General features: G+C 59.4%; 2 protein-coding genes across 2 annotated transcripts in view; both read left to right on the top strand.

Annotated features, from left to right (window-relative positions):
* The first annotated feature begins 6,653 nt into the window (after positions 1-6,653).
* LOC125368221 (proline-rich proteoglycan 2-like) lies at positions 6,654-10,495 on the top strand. The gene is made up of 5 exons (XM_048369063.1): positions 6,654-6,736; positions 7,455-7,540; positions 8,826-9,505; positions 10,087-10,186; positions 10,432-10,495. The coding sequence occupies exons 1-4, from the start codon at positions 6,654-6,656 to the stop codon at positions 10,126-10,128; spliced, it is 891 nt and encodes a 296-aa protein (XP_048225020.1). The 3' UTR covers positions 10,129-10,186; positions 10,432-10,495.
* Positions 10,448-15,759, top strand: part of Tle3 (TLE family member 3, transcriptional corepressor) — a 28,211-nt gene continuing 22,899 nt past the window's right edge. Inside the window, 3 exon segments of the mRNA XM_048369318.1 lie at positions 10,448-10,495; positions 11,304-11,335; positions 11,337-11,348. Coding sequence (XP_048225275.1) covers positions 11,312-11,335; positions 11,337-11,348 — 36 coding nt within the window. The 5' untranslated portion in view covers positions 10,448-10,495; positions 11,304-11,311.

The raw sequence follows: 15,759 nt of genomic DNA, 5'->3' as shown, positions 1-15,759 counted from the left end.
GGTGGGACTCTTATCTCCAATCAATCGCCAATACCAACTCTCTCTCTCTCTCTCTCTCTCTCTCTCTCTCTCTCACACACACACACACACACACACACACACACACACACACCCCTCTCTGCCACCTAGATAGGTTCCTCTCCTCTGAGTATCTATTTCCTCACCTGAGCTAGAGGGCCCGGGCCAGGAGTGTGGGAGGGCGGTGGGGCGGGAGGGGGGGGGGACTCAGGACTTAATTCCCAGCAGATCCAGCGGCTTGCTCCCTCCCTGACAACTTAACAAGAAGAACTTGCCTTCTTGTTACTTCCTTGGTTAACCTGTTACTTTTCTTAGGGAGTCGCTTCTCTCCTGGAGGGCGGGGGGGGGGGGGCTTCCGTGACCCCTCACCCACAGAGGAAGGGGGGCGGGGGCAGCCTTTGCACAGCCACTGAAACTCCTGGCACGGAGCAGGTGCCAGGCCACCTGCCAGAGGGCTGGAAACTCACCGAGGTGACACGGTTGGCCCAGGGCACAGGAGACGGTGACAGGTGCAAAGGGCCGGGGAGGCCGTGACCCAGCGGGGGGGGGGGGGGAGGAGTGGGGGGCAGGGCCTGGGGCTGGGTTTCCACGTGGTTGAGCAATCACTGTGCCTCAGTCCCAGATCTGCTCCCACGGGGCTGGCAGCTTCCCACGGTGATCTCCCCCCCACCCCCCGTTCCCCCACCCCCACCCCGACGGAACCCCACCCCATCACCCAGCCCACCATTCCAGCCACAGAGGAGGAAGCAGGGAGCACCGGAAGTGGTACTCTTGCCCCAGATGGACGGGGCGGGGGGGGGGGGGCGGGCGAGAGGGGGAAATGGAGATCAGGCAGGGGCTGCCCCAGCAACAGCTGGAGACCAATGAGCCAAGTCACTTGATCTGGAAGAGCGGGTGGGATTTCACGAGCTGGAGCAGAGAGGAGGGGCAGGGAACCGGGTGTAGCTACCTGGAGCTACGGGAGGGTTGAGGGTAAGGGGGTGGGAAAGGGGGACCCCTATTTGCTGTGGGGGGGGGGCTGTCACCTGGCCCACCTGAGACAGGCTCAGCGGAAGAGGGAACCCAGGGCAGGCTGGGCCAGCTGGCTGCTCGCCCCTCCCGCGCGCCCCCGCCCCCACCGGGGTCCCCCTCTGCCCTGGCTGCCCCCAGCCCCTGGGAGCCCGGAGACCGGTTTGTTTTCCCTGTCGAGAGGGAGCCATCGCCTTTGTGGGATTTCTGCTGGATGTCTACTTGTGCTTGCCGCCTGGATTTCCAGCTATTGACACAGACTCTGACAATGAAAGCAAAGGCCAGAAGAGGCCAAGACGAGGAGGCTGATTAAAACGTTGGGAGGAGTGGGGGGGGGAGTTCCTGCCGGCCTCAAAGACTGCTGGAAAACCCAGACTGGAGTCTGGTCCTCCAGGGCTCAGAGCTTACAAAAGACTTGCCACTGATCAGCCTTGGACTGCCAGTGTTTTGGTCTCTGAGCACTGACTTAGCTGTTTATTGGCTGAGATGGGGACTTTATTTTTTTGGCCAATCTTAGGGCTTGAACTCATAGCCTGGGCACTGTCCTTGAGCTTCTTTTGCTCAAGGGTAGCGCTCTACCACTTGAGCCACAGCTCCACTTCCGGCCTTTTCTGTCTATGTTGCTCTGATTTTATTTTTTTTGGAGTGAGGCGGGCTTCAAACTGTGATCTTCTGATCTCTGCCTTCTGAGTATCTGGGGTTGCAGGCAATCAGTCACCAGGCCAGGGCATATTTACCTATCTGTTTATGTCCTAACTTGGGGCTGCTTCCTCAGGCGGATGAATAATACTTCAATAAACTGGCCGTGTAGGCAAGTTCTCTTGCGAGATTCTGCCTTCCACTCCTTTGGGAAAAGGTGTTGCCGAATCACATGGCAATTCTATTTTTAATGCCTTTGAGGACCTGCCCTGTTCTCACACATCTCTCTACCTGCAGGGGCCCTGGGTTCCATTTTCTCAGCATCTTCATCAGCGTTCCTTACTTTCTGTTTTCCCCATTGCTTCTTTCCCCGAGGGTATAGGCGGTGCCTCTCCCTAGCTGTGTGGGACTGAGGGCAAGCCTCTTCTTTATATGCCCTTTATGGCCATTTTGGTGTCTCCTCTGAGAAATCGTCCCGAGTGATGGGGCTCGAACTCAGAGCCCAGGAACTGTCCCCGAGCTCCTATGCTCCAGGCTAGTGCGCTACTGCTTTTGAGTCCCGGCTCCACTTCTGGTTTTTCTGGTAGTTCGTTGGAGATGGGAGTCTCCCGGACTTTCCTTCCCAGGGCTGGCTTCAAACTGTGTGATCCTCAGAGCTCACTCAGTCTCCTGAGTAGCTAGGATGACAGGCGTGAGCCACCAGTGCTTCTCTGCCTATGTTTACACTGAGTCGAAGCCAGGCTGGTTTGTGCAGTTGGTGTGTTGGGGGGCTCCTCTGGGCCAGGTGGGATGGTTAGCGGCGTCCCTGACTAGAACCCACTGCAGACACCCGCAGTACCTCATTTCTGAGTCGTAACAACCAGAAATGTCTCCAAATATTGCCCAATGGCCCCTCGGGGGGAGGGGGGGCAAAATCAGCCGCCGCTGACAAGCGTTGATATGTTGAACACGACTGAAAAACAATCAAACTCTGGCTGTGTGCATGTAGGGGGGGTGTGTGAGAGGAGAGAGAGAAACAACTCGTCTATAAATTCATTTAATAAGAAGGTAGGAAGCTGAGAGCAGACTTGGGAGTGAGAAGCCCTGGCTACTCAGCAAATTCTTCCCTCTTCTCTTTTCTATCATGACAACACAGACCCACCATCAGATAACCAAGTGGGCGAGGCCAGCCCAGCCCGGGGGGGGGGGGGGCCATCACCGGGGCTCCAGGCTGATCCCCGCTCCCCTCCTCCACCCCCCACCCCGCCCCATGCCACCAGCCTGGCCTGGCTAATTCTTGTAGTGTACTCAAGAATTTCACCCTGGTGAAGTTGGATGCATTAATACCAGCAAACTATTTCTTAATCTCCTAAGCCTCTGCTTTGAATCCTTACAAAGGAAAGAAAGCATGGGGCAAATCTCTTAATTAGGACGCCCAATCACTTCGATAAATATTTACCGGGTTCCAGCGGGAGGCACGGACACCCCCCCACCCCCACCCCAGGCCATTGTCAATACAGTTCAGCCAGGGGCACCTTGGAATCCAGCCTGCTATTCAGCCTGGCTTTGGAGGGGCTTCAAGAGAATGCCTTCAGCCTCCGGTGTCTGCTATTGGCAGGTAAACCAACACCTGCCACCACCCCCCAAAAGTCCCAAGCGCCGCCCCCCCCCCACCCCGCGCCAGGGCCTCCTTGTGAATCATCACAGGTTCGGGTCACCGGGCAAAAAATGGAAGGTCCCCAGTCCTCTGGGGTGACCTCCCTGGGTGCTGGGCTGCAGTGGGAAGAGCCCTCCTCCCCTCTCCTCCCAGCACACCCCCCCCCCCCCCGCCACGTGGCACTCTTCTGGCTGCTTCCAGGATGCTCACTGCCCACCCCCAGGTCTCCTGAGGACCCCAGGATGGAATGGGCACTACAGAGAGGGATGGCGAGAAAGCACTAGTGGCCCCAGAGGCCTGGTCCGGGGCGGGCTGCTTCCCCCTGGGCTTGGATGGAGAAGGAGAGAATCACCTTGCAGAGGTCATCTGGTTTATGGCCCCTAGAGCTGGAAAGAGGCCTCTCCGGGCGCCCAGGCAACGGGGGAAGAGTCCATTCTTCAGCTGGCTCCATGCCATCAGCACCAGCACCAGCACCAGCGCCTTGGCTCTGATGGCTGTTATCGACCACTTAAAGGGGCCACTTCCGACGAAGCACCTACGTACGCGCTGAGTAAGACCCAGGCAGAGGGCTGGGAGGGGTTGGGAGAGCCAGGGAAGCCCTTCTATGTACCTCCAAGAGCCTGGCCTCCTTCCCTGAAATGAAGTGGCTGCAGGTCCATCTCTAGAGGGGTTCCCTCAGTGGCCCCTGAGGGTCCTTCAGATTCTGGAGATCCATCCTGCAGCCCTAGTCCACGTTTAGCAGGAAAGCCAGGCCCACAGAGACGAGGGTGTGTGTGTGTGTGTATTTGTTGGGGAGGGAGAGGTGTAGACTCTGTAGCTCTACAGCCTCTGTTTAATTCATCCAAGCTGAACTGGCTTTGAGCAAGTCATTGGATCAATGTGATTCCTCTTTGGTGAAGTGGTCAGGACACTAAGGTACCCACTTTGTTCCGTGGGAAAAGAGGAAATGTGTTTGATTTGTCCACCAAGCGGTCCGAGCACTAGGAAAATTTGTTAAACAAATACGAATCCCCCTTTCAGGCCCTGCATGCTAAAGAGAACATGAAGGAAGAAGGTCTGGGATGAGTGATGGGAGGATGGGGTGTTCCAGGGAGGAAGACAGAGGTTCCCAAATCAGGGAAACCGGATGGAAGCAACTGGAGGTAGGGGGGGGAGGGGGGAGGAGGTAGGCTGGGGAGGGAAAAGGCTTCTTTCCTCTTCAGGGTTTGGGCAGTTCCAGCAAAGAGGCTTAAAAAAACATAATCATCAAAGCCAGGGAAGAAGGAGGTTTAAGGTTTACACCCCACCCAAGGCCTTGTGGGTGAGTTCCTCAAATAGTTAGCCACAGCCTGGTGGCTGACCAGAGCAAGACCCTTTAATTCTCAAGAAAAAAAAAAAAAAAAGGAGAAAAACATAGACTCGCCTGAACTGCCTGCCACTTATCTTTTAAAGGCTCCAAAGGGTTGGCTCTTGGCAGAAGCTGCTCACTCATCATCCTGAACCCCCAAATGAGGGATTGGGGATGGGGAGGGGGGGAAGGGGAAACCTCCAGGCTGGAAATCCACTCCGGACTTTCTGTCTCACCCGGGTGACTTTTTTTTTCTTCTTCTTTTAATGTGCCAGGAATTCCTCTCCCACGTGGGGTGGACTCCGAGGTACTCAATTAAGCAGCCAATGAAAAGTCAGCTCTCCGGTAGCAAATGACCCTGACACTTCTTGTAACATAAACAGTTGAAACGTTTCCAATTAGAACTGGAGACAGAGACGTTTGAACTCTCTTCGCTCTCCTCTCCCCTCCTCCTTCTAAAATAATTGTCAAGTGCTCTGGACAGGGTGTTGTGTACCAGGTTTTTTTTTTTTTTTTTTTTTGCAAATTCTTCTCTTCCTCTTTTTGGAGCATAAAAGAAATGCTATTCTCTCCACCCCCCCCCTTTCCTCCTTGTTTTTCTTAATTTGCGGGCTGGCCTAGGGTGTGTGGTGTTGGTGGGGGGGGGGCTGGCGCGAGCGAGCTCTGGAGTTCAGGGGTGCCCCGCGCGCCCCCTCTGGAGAGGGGGGGCATCCCTCACGCCGAGCGGGAGGGCTGGGGATGGGTGGATGAGTGAATGAGTGAATGAATGAATGAAGGAAGGCCGTCGCCCTGGTCTGCGTGTGAAGCTCGGCTGCGGAGCCGGTTGCTCTGGATTCCAGTTCTGACCTCACGGCCCAGCTCACCGCCCGCCCGCCCGGTGGTGGGTGGCTGAGCTCGCTCGGGCCCGCGGGCCATCACCAGCCCGGGGCCCCGGCCCCCCGGGGGAGGGCGCCGAGGCTGGTCCCCCCAGCCGGAGCTCCAAGGCTTTGCTTGCTCACCGCGCCGGGCTGGGTGGATTGGAGGTGGGGTCACCCGGATCGTGGGGTTCCCCCACCACCACCACCCCGAGCCCCGCAATGGGGGTGGGGTGGGGAAGGAGGAGGCCAGGCCTGAGGCCGCCCCGGGAGCCCGGAGGGGGGGAGAGGGCGGGGGAGGGGAGCCCGGGGGGGGGTGCGGAGTGAAGCTGGGCGCGAGGCCCCCCCCCCCCGGCTCGCAAGCCGAGAGCTGCTGCGGGACCCCCGGGGTAAGCGGCCTTCACCACGCCGCCCCCCCCAACCCCACCCTGCGCTTTGATTAGCAGCTGGACGGCGAGCCCCGTGGCGAGGCGCATCCTCGCCCCACCCGTCGGGCCCGGCCGCGCTGGCCTCCCTCCCGAGGACGCAGCGCCCGGAGCCGGCCGCCCGGGGGGGGGGGGGGGGGGTCTGCAGGCGTCCTCCGGAACGTGGTCCGGAGAATTTCCCCCGTTTCCGGCCGGCGAAGGAGTCGGGATGCCGTGGAGTTTCGGTTTTCTTTCCCTTTCTTTTCTTTTTCGCGTTTCTTTCTTTTTTCTTTTTTTTTTTTTAAGTTTCTGCTCTTTCTCTTTTTCTTTCTTGTTTTTCCCCCCCTTCCCCGCCCCCGCCCGGGTGTTGTGTGCGCGAGCGTGTGTGTGGTGTGTGTTTTTTACCTTTTATTATTTAAATTGATACGTTTCATTACTAGGGAGAAAAATAAAATATTCCTTTGATACACAAAATCAAATTGATATTTAGCCTCTGCTTACTTTTTTATGCACGGCTCCTTTCTACCACATGGTAGTGACAGATTGTTTGAGCTGGAAGGAAAAGCCATTCAAAGCTAATTAAGCAGCCATTCCAAGCACTATTTGCAAGCGGGAGGCTCTGAAGCCGCGGCATTTGTCAGCGCTCCCCCACCCCGCGTGGTTTTGATTGACAGCTCCGGCCCGAGACGGACAGCTCCGGGCCGCCTGGCCAATCAGCGGCGCGGAGCTCCTCGGCTTCCCCGTGATTGGTCGTTGGGGTTTTGCGGATGGGCGTGGCCCGCGCTTCCCACGTGGGGGCCGTCGGGAGAAGGGGGCGGGGCGTCGGGGACGCCGTGCGCCCGCCCGTGACGTCAGGGGAGGGCGGTGAAGGAGGCGGGGACGAGGAAGCTCCGGAGAGGAGCCATTTTGTGTCTAATGAATGCCCGCGGCCAGATGCTCGCATCTGTCGAGCTGGGCTTTTCCCTCCCCCCCGCTCCCCCTCCCCTCTTACCGTGCGTGCCGCACACGATTTATGTTTTTATTTCGGGGAATAAACGATAGGAGGAGCAGGGCCGGGACCGGCGGCCGGAGCCGCGGCCTCCCACGCCGCCCCCCACCCCCCCGTCCGGGCCTCGGAGCTCGAGCTCCTCATTCAGATGCAGACGGCAACCTCGGGCCCCTAATGGGGGGTGGGAGGGAGGTGGAAATGCAGATCGCGGGGGCGTTGGGGCCGCCGCCCCCCGGGGTGCGCGCCGGCCCGGGGAGGCCTGGGGACCCCAGCGCCCCGCCGTCGGTGTCCTGACCTGACCCCGGTCGCCGGGCAGCCGCGCTGTCCGCGGTGGGCAAACGGCCCGCCCGGGCTCGGGGTCCCCGGTGCGCCCGGCGGCGGCGGGGGGGGGGGAGCCCCCGGGACGCACGCGGGGGCCTGGAGCGTCTGCGCTCCCCCCACCCCCCCCCCCCCCCCGGGGTGTGGAGGCGGGCGGCCCGCGTGGGGCTGTTGCCGCCTGGGGCCGGCCCTGTCAAGCCCGTCGGAACTCCAGGCTCCCAGGTCGCGGTCGGCTAGGCCCTGACCCCGTTCTGGTCTCCAGTCCCTCGGGCCAGGAGCGCAGCCAGGAGCCCTTCCGGCTGGGCTGCGGCCGGGACGTCGCGGTCACCGACGGGAAGGAGCCCCGAGGTGGGGGGGCCCGGCCACGTTCGGAGCCCGGGCGTGCGGCAGCCGGGCCTCCCATCTGTGCTGCCCGCCCAGCCAGACCTCAGCTTCCCCTCTCTGGCAGCCGCTGTTTACTTGGCTTTCGGTGAAGAAAGGCGAATGAACAAAGGAGCAGAGCCCGGGGGCCCGGGAGAAGGGGGGCAGGGAAGGGGCCCGAGAAAGGGACCCCCGGCTCCGCCCCAGTTCGGAGCAAGGTCCGGAGGCAACTTTTGGGAGGGAAGCCACCATCTTATCAGCCCCCAAATCTTCCGAAGTGAAAACAAAGTGACAAAAGTGATCCTGTTTTGTTTTATGGTCCCTAATTGGGCCGCTTGGCCGACCTAATGAGATTAAGAGAGGGAACGGGTTCGGCTCCACGGCAAGAACAAACTAAACGGATACATTACTACCAGCCACAGGTTCTGAGGATTGTAACACAGCTTGTCTTTCCTCCTCCTCCTCCTTCTTCTTTTGTTGTTATTCCTCTCCGTCTTCTCTTTCTCCCTCCCGCCAAATAATTATTTGCTAGCAGATCGTGGGAAAAAAAAAAAAGTGGAGGGGAGGAAACAAGAAAAAAAAAACAAAAAACCACCCCAACCCAAACCTCTAGCAGTCCAGGCCTATCACCTATATCTATTTATTATATGTCTTTCGGTTAATTCCTGCTCTGAGGAGCGCTGTTTTTCACTCCCCTGCGAAAGTCACCAGCGGGTAAGGGCCTGATTGCTACTTTTCATGCATAGTTTTAGACACAAGAGGGCATTGTGACGTCGCGCCCGGGCCGCGTCCAATCGCCGGCCGCGGCTCGCGGCCCCACGTGGGGCGCCCGCGCTCCCATTGGCCGGGCCGCGGGAGAAGCTGCCACATTATTTTGTTACTTTTTAGTCCCTATTTGGAACTGCTCTCGCGCAGTTCGGACCTCGTGCTCGTCCCCCGCGCCTGTCTGTGTGTGGTATCCGCGGGTCCGGGCCACTTTTTTTTTTTTTTTGGGGGGGGGGTGTGTGCGTGTGTCGGGGGCTCGTCGGGCCGCGTGGAGGAGGAGTGCCGGGGCCGAAGGGAAGGAAGGAAGGAAGAAGGAAGGAGAAGGAAGGAAGAAGCCACCGAGCTCGGGTCTCGGCTGCGTCTCCAGCCCTGCTCATTCCGAGGCAGCTGCGGCGGTGGTTCCGGGAGCAGCGAGGATCCCCCCCCACCCCCCACCCCGTCGGCCGAGGCCTCCCGTGCCCGCTCGGAGTTAGGATGCTCGGGTGTCGTTGGATTTGCACCCGCTGAGCCCGGAGTGAACTCCCCGGCCCTGGAAGAAGGGCTGGCGGCGGCCGTTGGAACCGCAAGCGCTCGTCTCCGAGGGGAGGGGGGTGCCGGGGCGTCCCTCGCCGTGCTCCGGGCCTCCCCCCCCCCCGCCGCCCCCCGCTGCTCCTCCGCGGCGGCTCGAGCCCGCCGGCTTCCTCCTCCGGCCGCCCGCCCCCGGCCCCCGCCGCTTCTGGGGTCGGATCCCCGCGCGCCCCGGATGCCCGGGGCGACCTCGGCGAGCTCCGCTCCCTGAGCGGCCTCGACCCCCCGTCGTCGGACTCGCCGGAGAGCCCACGATGTCCGCGGCGGCCCCGGGCCCTGACGCCGTCGACGCAGCCGGGGAAGGCGGCCGGCCGCAGCCCGCCGAGCCCTAGGCGCACAAAGCCCGCGCCCGCCGCGGGCCCTCGGCGCCAGTCGGCGACTTTGCCGCCCGCTCCGCGGCTCTTTGTCTGCACTCGGGGCGGGCGCCCGGCGGCGGTGGGGATTTCCCCGCGAGAGCGGGCTGGGGGGGGGCCGGGGCCGAGCTCCCGGTTCCCCGGCCGGCCCCCGCTCGGGCTCGGCTCCCGCTCCCCCCGCGCCGCCCCGGCGCGGGCTCCTGGCGCCTCCCGGGCCTCGGAACCGCCACCCCTCCCCTGCCATGTATCCCCGCAAGGCCGACATCCGGTGAGCACCGCACCGCACCGCCCCGCCGCGGGGTGAGCCCGGCCGGGCGGGCCGGGCGCGGGGGGCCCCCGCTCCGCCGCCGGCCGCTCGGTGCCTTCGCGGCGCCGCGCGTTTGTGTGCGTGTAGCTGTGTGTGTGTGTGTGTGTGCGTGCTAGTGTGTGCGTGTACTGGGGTGCGCGGTGGTGTGCCTGCGTGTGCACGCGCGTGTGCGTGTGTGTGCGTGTGTGTGTACGTGTGCGCAGTGCGCGCGCACACACAAAGGGGCGGCTCGAGGAGTTGCGCCCCAGGGGCTGGGGCGGCCTGGGGGGGGAAGCACCCCCTCTCGCCCCCTCTTCCGAGCCTCCCCGCCCCCTCCTCCGGCTGGCGAGCTGGAGCTGAGGCCGCGGCGGGGTCAGGGCGGTCGGCCGTTCACGGTGCGGGCAGGAGGAACTTGGCCGGAAGGGTTGGGGCTGCGGGGTGACATTTCCGGGGGTGCCGGGGGGGGTGGTGGTGGTGGTGGTGGTGGTGGTGAGGGGGTAAGGCCCAGGCTGGGGAGCGCGTCTCAAGCCCTCGCCTCCTCTGTCTTCTCCCCGGGCTTCAGGGCTCCCCATCAACCTGGCAGCCCGGATTTAAATTCACGGTAGCCGAGTCTTGTGACCGGATCAAAGACGAGTTCCAGTTCCTGCAAGCTCAGTATCACAGGTGAGGTGTGTGTGTGGGGGGGGGTGTCCCCAGTTCCTGGGAGCTCAGTATCTAGGTGTGTGTGTGTGTGTGTCTGTCTGTCTGTCCCATCATCTACAGTAGCCCGACTGTGGGAAGTTTGGCATTGCTTAAGTCCCCCCCCCCCCTTGGTGTTTGGATAACGGGGTTCCCCCGCCTCCCGAGGAGGGGACAGGCAACCCGCCATGCGGGCACCAGGCCTGAGCACCTCCTCTACCCCCTGGCAGCCTCAAAGTGGAGTACGACAAGCTGGCCAACGAGAAGACGGAGATGCAGCGCCATTACGTGATGGTGAGAAGGCTGGAGACCAGCAGGAGGGCAGGGTGCTGGCCGGGGAACTCAGCCACTGGGCCACCGGGGGACTCTCCACCCGCTCCCCTTCACCGCCATGCCCCTGCCCCCACATCCAGGCCCAAGGCCTCGGCTCTATCTACCTCGTGGGCCTGGGATTTGTGTTTGGAAGATTTGGGGAGGTGGGGGGGGGGGGGAGTCGGCCGCGTTCAGCCAGGCCCTGTTTGGCTGGGGTGGGGTAGGACCTGTTTGTCCGGTTGATGATCTCCAGACCTCCTGGGGTCGTGTTGGGAAACTTTTCTGCCTGGGATCTAGCCAGCGGGGACTGAGGTATCCTCTCTTCCTCCCAGAGTGTCTGACCAGTGTTAGGGCCTTCTGAAAGAAAGCCCTGTGCTCTGCCCTCCCCTCCCTTTCCCTCCCCAGGCCTTCTGGGCAGTTGACCCAGGGGTCACACAGACCATCCTCTTCCTCCTTGCGCAGGGCACTTAGCTAGAGGACTCAGGATAAGGCCCCCCCCCACGTGCCCACCACCTGGTTGAATCCACACCAGTGTGGACAGGGCTTCTGGCCCTAGGGGAGGCCTCACCGGGGTCCTCCTTCTGCCTGTTGGGTTGAGAGTTCCACCTAGCGGAAAGCTCTCAAAGCTGCCCTCAGGAGGCGACCTACAACTTCTGTATCCTAAAAGTCTGATTTGTCCCCCAAAACCTCTCCAGAGAGAGAAAAAACAAAACCCCCCACAGATTTTGAAAGAAAAAAACAACGAACTGGATCTCGTGTTTTCTTATGGCATGTCTCTTTTTGCTTTTAGTATACGAGATGTCCTACGGCTTGAACATTGAAAATGCACAAACAGGTAAGTGCTTTTTTTTTTTTTCTCTTTAAGGAACGCCTTTTCCAGTTGATGTTCTCTGTTCTCCCTCTGGCTCTTCTGTTCCTCCTGCTTCTTGAGGGACCAACTGGTTTCCAGTCCTTGAAGCACAGGTGCTGAGGTTTTGCTGGTTGCTAGGACTATTGAGGTTGTTGAGCTTGTGGAGTTCAGTTCTGGTCTTGGATCTTGGTGGCCGATAAAAGATCAAAGAGAAAGTGGGACCTCAGGATCTGCTTTTGAAAGTAGAGTCTAGAGTGTCCAGGCTGCTTTCATCTGTGTTCATGTAAAATTCTCAAGAGGAAGTAAATGCTGGAGGGGTCTCTCTTCCTGTCTTTGGCTTTGTGTCTCTGTCTCTGTGTTTCTGTCTCTGTGTCTGCCTGTCTGTGTCCCTCTGTTTTCTCTCTCTTCTTTGCAAAAATGTGATGTCCTGCCTTGATAAGATTAAACTTGGAGGAACTTAAAAGCGCGGCTGAGCTGTCGAAATGTGAGGGAATGGAAAGTCACTAACGGCTTAATAACATAAAAGAGCCAGAGTGGAGTGTGTAGCTAGCCGGAGTCAGGTTATACACCGAGGAGGCAGTTTCTCGTCTCTCCCTAATTGAAGGTCGTGGTGTCCCCATTTCACAGAAGGAAGCCTGGAGCTCCCTGGCTGGCCTGGCTTGGGGACAGCTTAGCCCAGGAAACCTGGGAGGCTGAGCTGCTGGGAGCTGAGCTCAGCTTTGAAATCCTGAAGTCAAACCAGTTTAGCTAGCTGGTAAGCTGCGCTCTGATGGATATGTAAACTCCCTCCATTGTCACTCTTGTAATAACAGTCTACTCAAACCGAGCAAATACAAACACCCTTTATCTGGGTGCCTATCAGTAACCAGTCTAGTGCGGGCTGGGTTGTGGGAGGAGGCCTGTTGTGTATTTGTGTTCCGAGGAGAGGCTGCCTATAATTTGGCTTGGCCATGATTAGCGGTGACTTGGCACGGGTAAATGGCACAGGCTGGCTGTTCTTTTTAACAATTGGTGTTCTTGAAATCTCAGAAGGCTGTTGACTCATTCTAGCCTTTGGTGACCGTGACTTGAATGGATTTCTGCTCTAAATTACCAAGTCATTTACAAGGTTTGAATTTTGCTTTTCAAAGGTGGGGGGCAGGCCCGGGGGGGGGGCAGGTGAGGAGGGCAGGTGACCCTCTCTGTCTCCCTCCCCCCCCCCCCCACCTCTGCCAGGGGAAGGAGAACAGATTCCTGCTTGCTCCCGTGGACTCTGGACTGAGCCTTTTGGATCTGTAGCTTTGGGGTTCCCACCAGGGTGGGGCAGGGGGAGCCCTGGCCATTGGCTCTTGGGGGGTGCAGGATCGCCAGAAAGGGGCCTGAGTGTATTGGAAACCAGCCTTGTGACTTTCCAGCCGATTAGTTCCCTAGGAAGGCATAGGAAGGCGGCCATGGTCCCCAGGAAGAGTTAAATAGATGCTGCTTTTTGATGGGACATTTCTCCTGGGAGACTATTAGATGGAGGTGGGTTCTTGCCTCATGCAGGGCAGAATTGACCAGGTTTGACTAGCCACTGGGAGAAATACTGGTGAGGAAACCTGAGTGTGTGTGTGGGGGGGGTTGTGGCACATGTTTTTCAGGGGCCTTGGGGTGTTACGCAAGGTCGCCATCCTCTTGTCTCTCCCCACCCCCTGCTTAGTGTCTTGGGCGTGTTGAGAGAGGGTAATTGCACCCAGGTTTAAAATTTATAGCAGCAGTTATTCTAAGAGCTTCGTAATGAAGGTGTAATATGTCTTTGCATGTTGAGTCTGTGTGGGCGCGTCCCTCGAGTCTGAGGTGCGGACGGACGATGGCGCTGGGCCCCGGGGAAGCCACGGTGTATGCCTTGCACCCTCAGGAGGGTTAAATGCCCTAACGCGGTTGGCAGGGCTGTTTGCGTCCCCAGAGACAGAGCAGCTGTGTGCGTCTGGGATTTGTGGCCATTCTCCAAAACACCCGCCCGGGTTTGGCCACTTGGGAGTCCCATCCTCTCATTCTCCAAGTGGATGGCACGGAGGATTCCGGGGCCCTCCTTGCCTGTCGGCAGGGAAACTGAGGCACCGGGGAGGCGGAGCCGGGACCTCCGAAAGCAGCCTCCACCTTTTTCTTCCATCCAGCCCCTTCCTGGCTGCCCGAGTGTTCTGGGAGGAGAGAGGGGGTGGAGGAAGCCTGACCTAATGGCTCTGGCACTCCCTAGGTGTGTGAGGTTCTGCCGGGAGAAAACCCCACCGCTAATTGTAGTGTGGGCCTGGAGTGCACCCGGCCCAGGGTGGTTAGGCCTGAGCAAACAAGTTTTATCAGCTGACCTGTTTAGCGGTTGACTTGGTATTTTATCTGCAGGCACAATCAAGTGACTGGAGTGCTTGAATTATTCATGCAGTGTCCTGCCCTCTAGACTTCGCCCGAGCGTGTGGTGTGATTAGATCTGCTGGAACAAACAGGCTAGATGCTTCCTCTCCACGGGGTGGGGGGGGGGGACAGAACAGACTACTCCTTTCTTTTCTTTTCTTTTTTACTTATTAGTACTAGAGAAGCCTGGTGGTCCTGAGCGTCCCGGGTTTATAGGAAATGCTGATTCGCGGGGCGCCTCAGTTCTACCTGGTGAGCCCCAAGTTTTCACTGAGGTGCTCAGGCCATGGAGATGACGCTCTACTCTCTGTGCCTCCCGTGTCTACCTCCTCTTTCCAAGCTGTTAAGCCCCAGAGGAGTAATAAATGGTTCTCCTCCTCCTCCTCCTCCTCCTCCTCCTCCTCCTCCTCTTCCTCCTCCCCCTCCCCCGCCTCTCCTCCCTCGGCCTCCCTCCTTAATGATGGCACAGCGGAGATTACAGAATCACAGGCCTGGCTGGGACTTCCAGAGGTCACTGTCCTCTTCCAGGCCCCGCCCTCCGGGCCAGGGTGATTCAGGATGGCCAGAGTGGGGCGGGAAGTGGGGGGGTGGAGAGCTGACCTGTGGCCGTCGGGTCCGCCCCCCCGGTCCTAGGCTGCCCACGGGCCCTGCCCAGGGAGCTGACGTGTGCAAAGCACGCTGAGGTGTGGGGGTCTGGGGGCGGCGGTGCCGTGCCCACACGGGGTGCCCACGTTGACCTGCTCACCACCACGCAGCCCCACTTTGCTTCTGGGTTTCAGCCCCGGGGCTTCTCATCTGCCCTTTTCAGCTAAGTTACAGGTAGGGAAACTGAGGCACCAGTGTGTGTGTGTGGTGGGGGGGAAGGAGTTGCCTGTTTGTTGGGAGGCCTTCCGGCTCCAGGGCTCTTTCTAACAAGACTCCAGACGCCCTGTGGTAGCTTCGGCTGCGGATTGCAGGAGGATTGCGCATGTGCTCTGGCTTCCCTTACCTGCAGCTTCTCTGTTCCCTGGTAGGGGTTCCACCAAGGTCCAGAGGGCCTCAGTTAGGGTTGTTTAACCTCGTGGCTCCAACCCTCTGTGTTCTCAGCCCCATCCCCCAAGGAAGAAGTGGGTGGCAGGCCTCGCGTTGGCAGGCTGAGCCTGTCCGTGAGTCTCCTCTGCCCCCCGGTTGGCCCCCGGCCCGCCTGCCTGATGGTTCCTACTCTGATCCGACGCCGGCCTTCCCCAGGAAGGATCGTTGAGCCCAGGCCTTGGCTTCTGCCACCCGTGGGGAGGCCACCACCCAGGCAGGGCCCCCCTGCCACCCCTTGTGTCTAGCTGCCTCCCACCGTGTGTGTTTCTTTGTTTCCTGGGCACTGCCATGGGGCCGATGCCCACTCCACTGCACAGAGGGAGGCAGAACAGCGGTGGGCACTTGACTTCTTCACGTTCTACGCCGGCACTAGGACTCGAACTCGGAGCCTTGCACTCTCGATTCCTTTTTGTGTTTTTGTGGCTCAAGGCTCGTCGTGGTGTACTACTTGAGCCACACTTCTACTCTGGGCTTTTTGCTGATTAACTGGAGATAAAGAGTCTCTCTTGGATGTGTCTGCCCAGGCTGGAGGCTCGGCCCTTGAACTGTGATCTTCAGATCTCAGCCTCCTGATGAATGGCTAGGATTACAGGCACCCGCTCTGTGTGTCCCAGGTCTTTACTGAGGCTTGAACCTAGGACCTTGTACTCTTACTTAGCTTTCTTTTTTGTTGTTGTTGTTGTTGTTGTAGGCTGGCATTCTTCCTCTCTGGGCCTTTGGGGGGGGGGGTCAGTTTTTTGTTTGTTTTTTTTTTTTTGCCAGTCCTGGGCTTGAACTCTGGGTCTGAGCCCTGACCTTGAGGCTCTTTTGGTGGTTGATTGGAGCTGAGCGTCTCCTGGACTGGCTTTGAGTCTCAGTCCTGGGATTACAGGCCCAGAGCTACCAGCGCCCATTTTGTCGAAGGAAGGAGGCCATCCATTGAACAAACTCCGTTTTCAGTGTGCCAGAGTGTTTTTTT

The sequence above is a fragment of the Perognathus longimembris genome, chromosome 20, assembly GCF_023159225.1.
Source record: "Perognathus longimembris pacificus isolate PPM17 chromosome 20, ASM2315922v1, whole genome shotgun sequence".
NCBI lineage: Eukaryota > Metazoa > Chordata > Mammalia > Rodentia > Heteromyidae > Perognathus > Perognathus longimembris.
The sequence above is the reverse complement of the archived record's forward strand: the minus strand, read 5'-3'. Positions and strand labels throughout refer to the sequence as shown.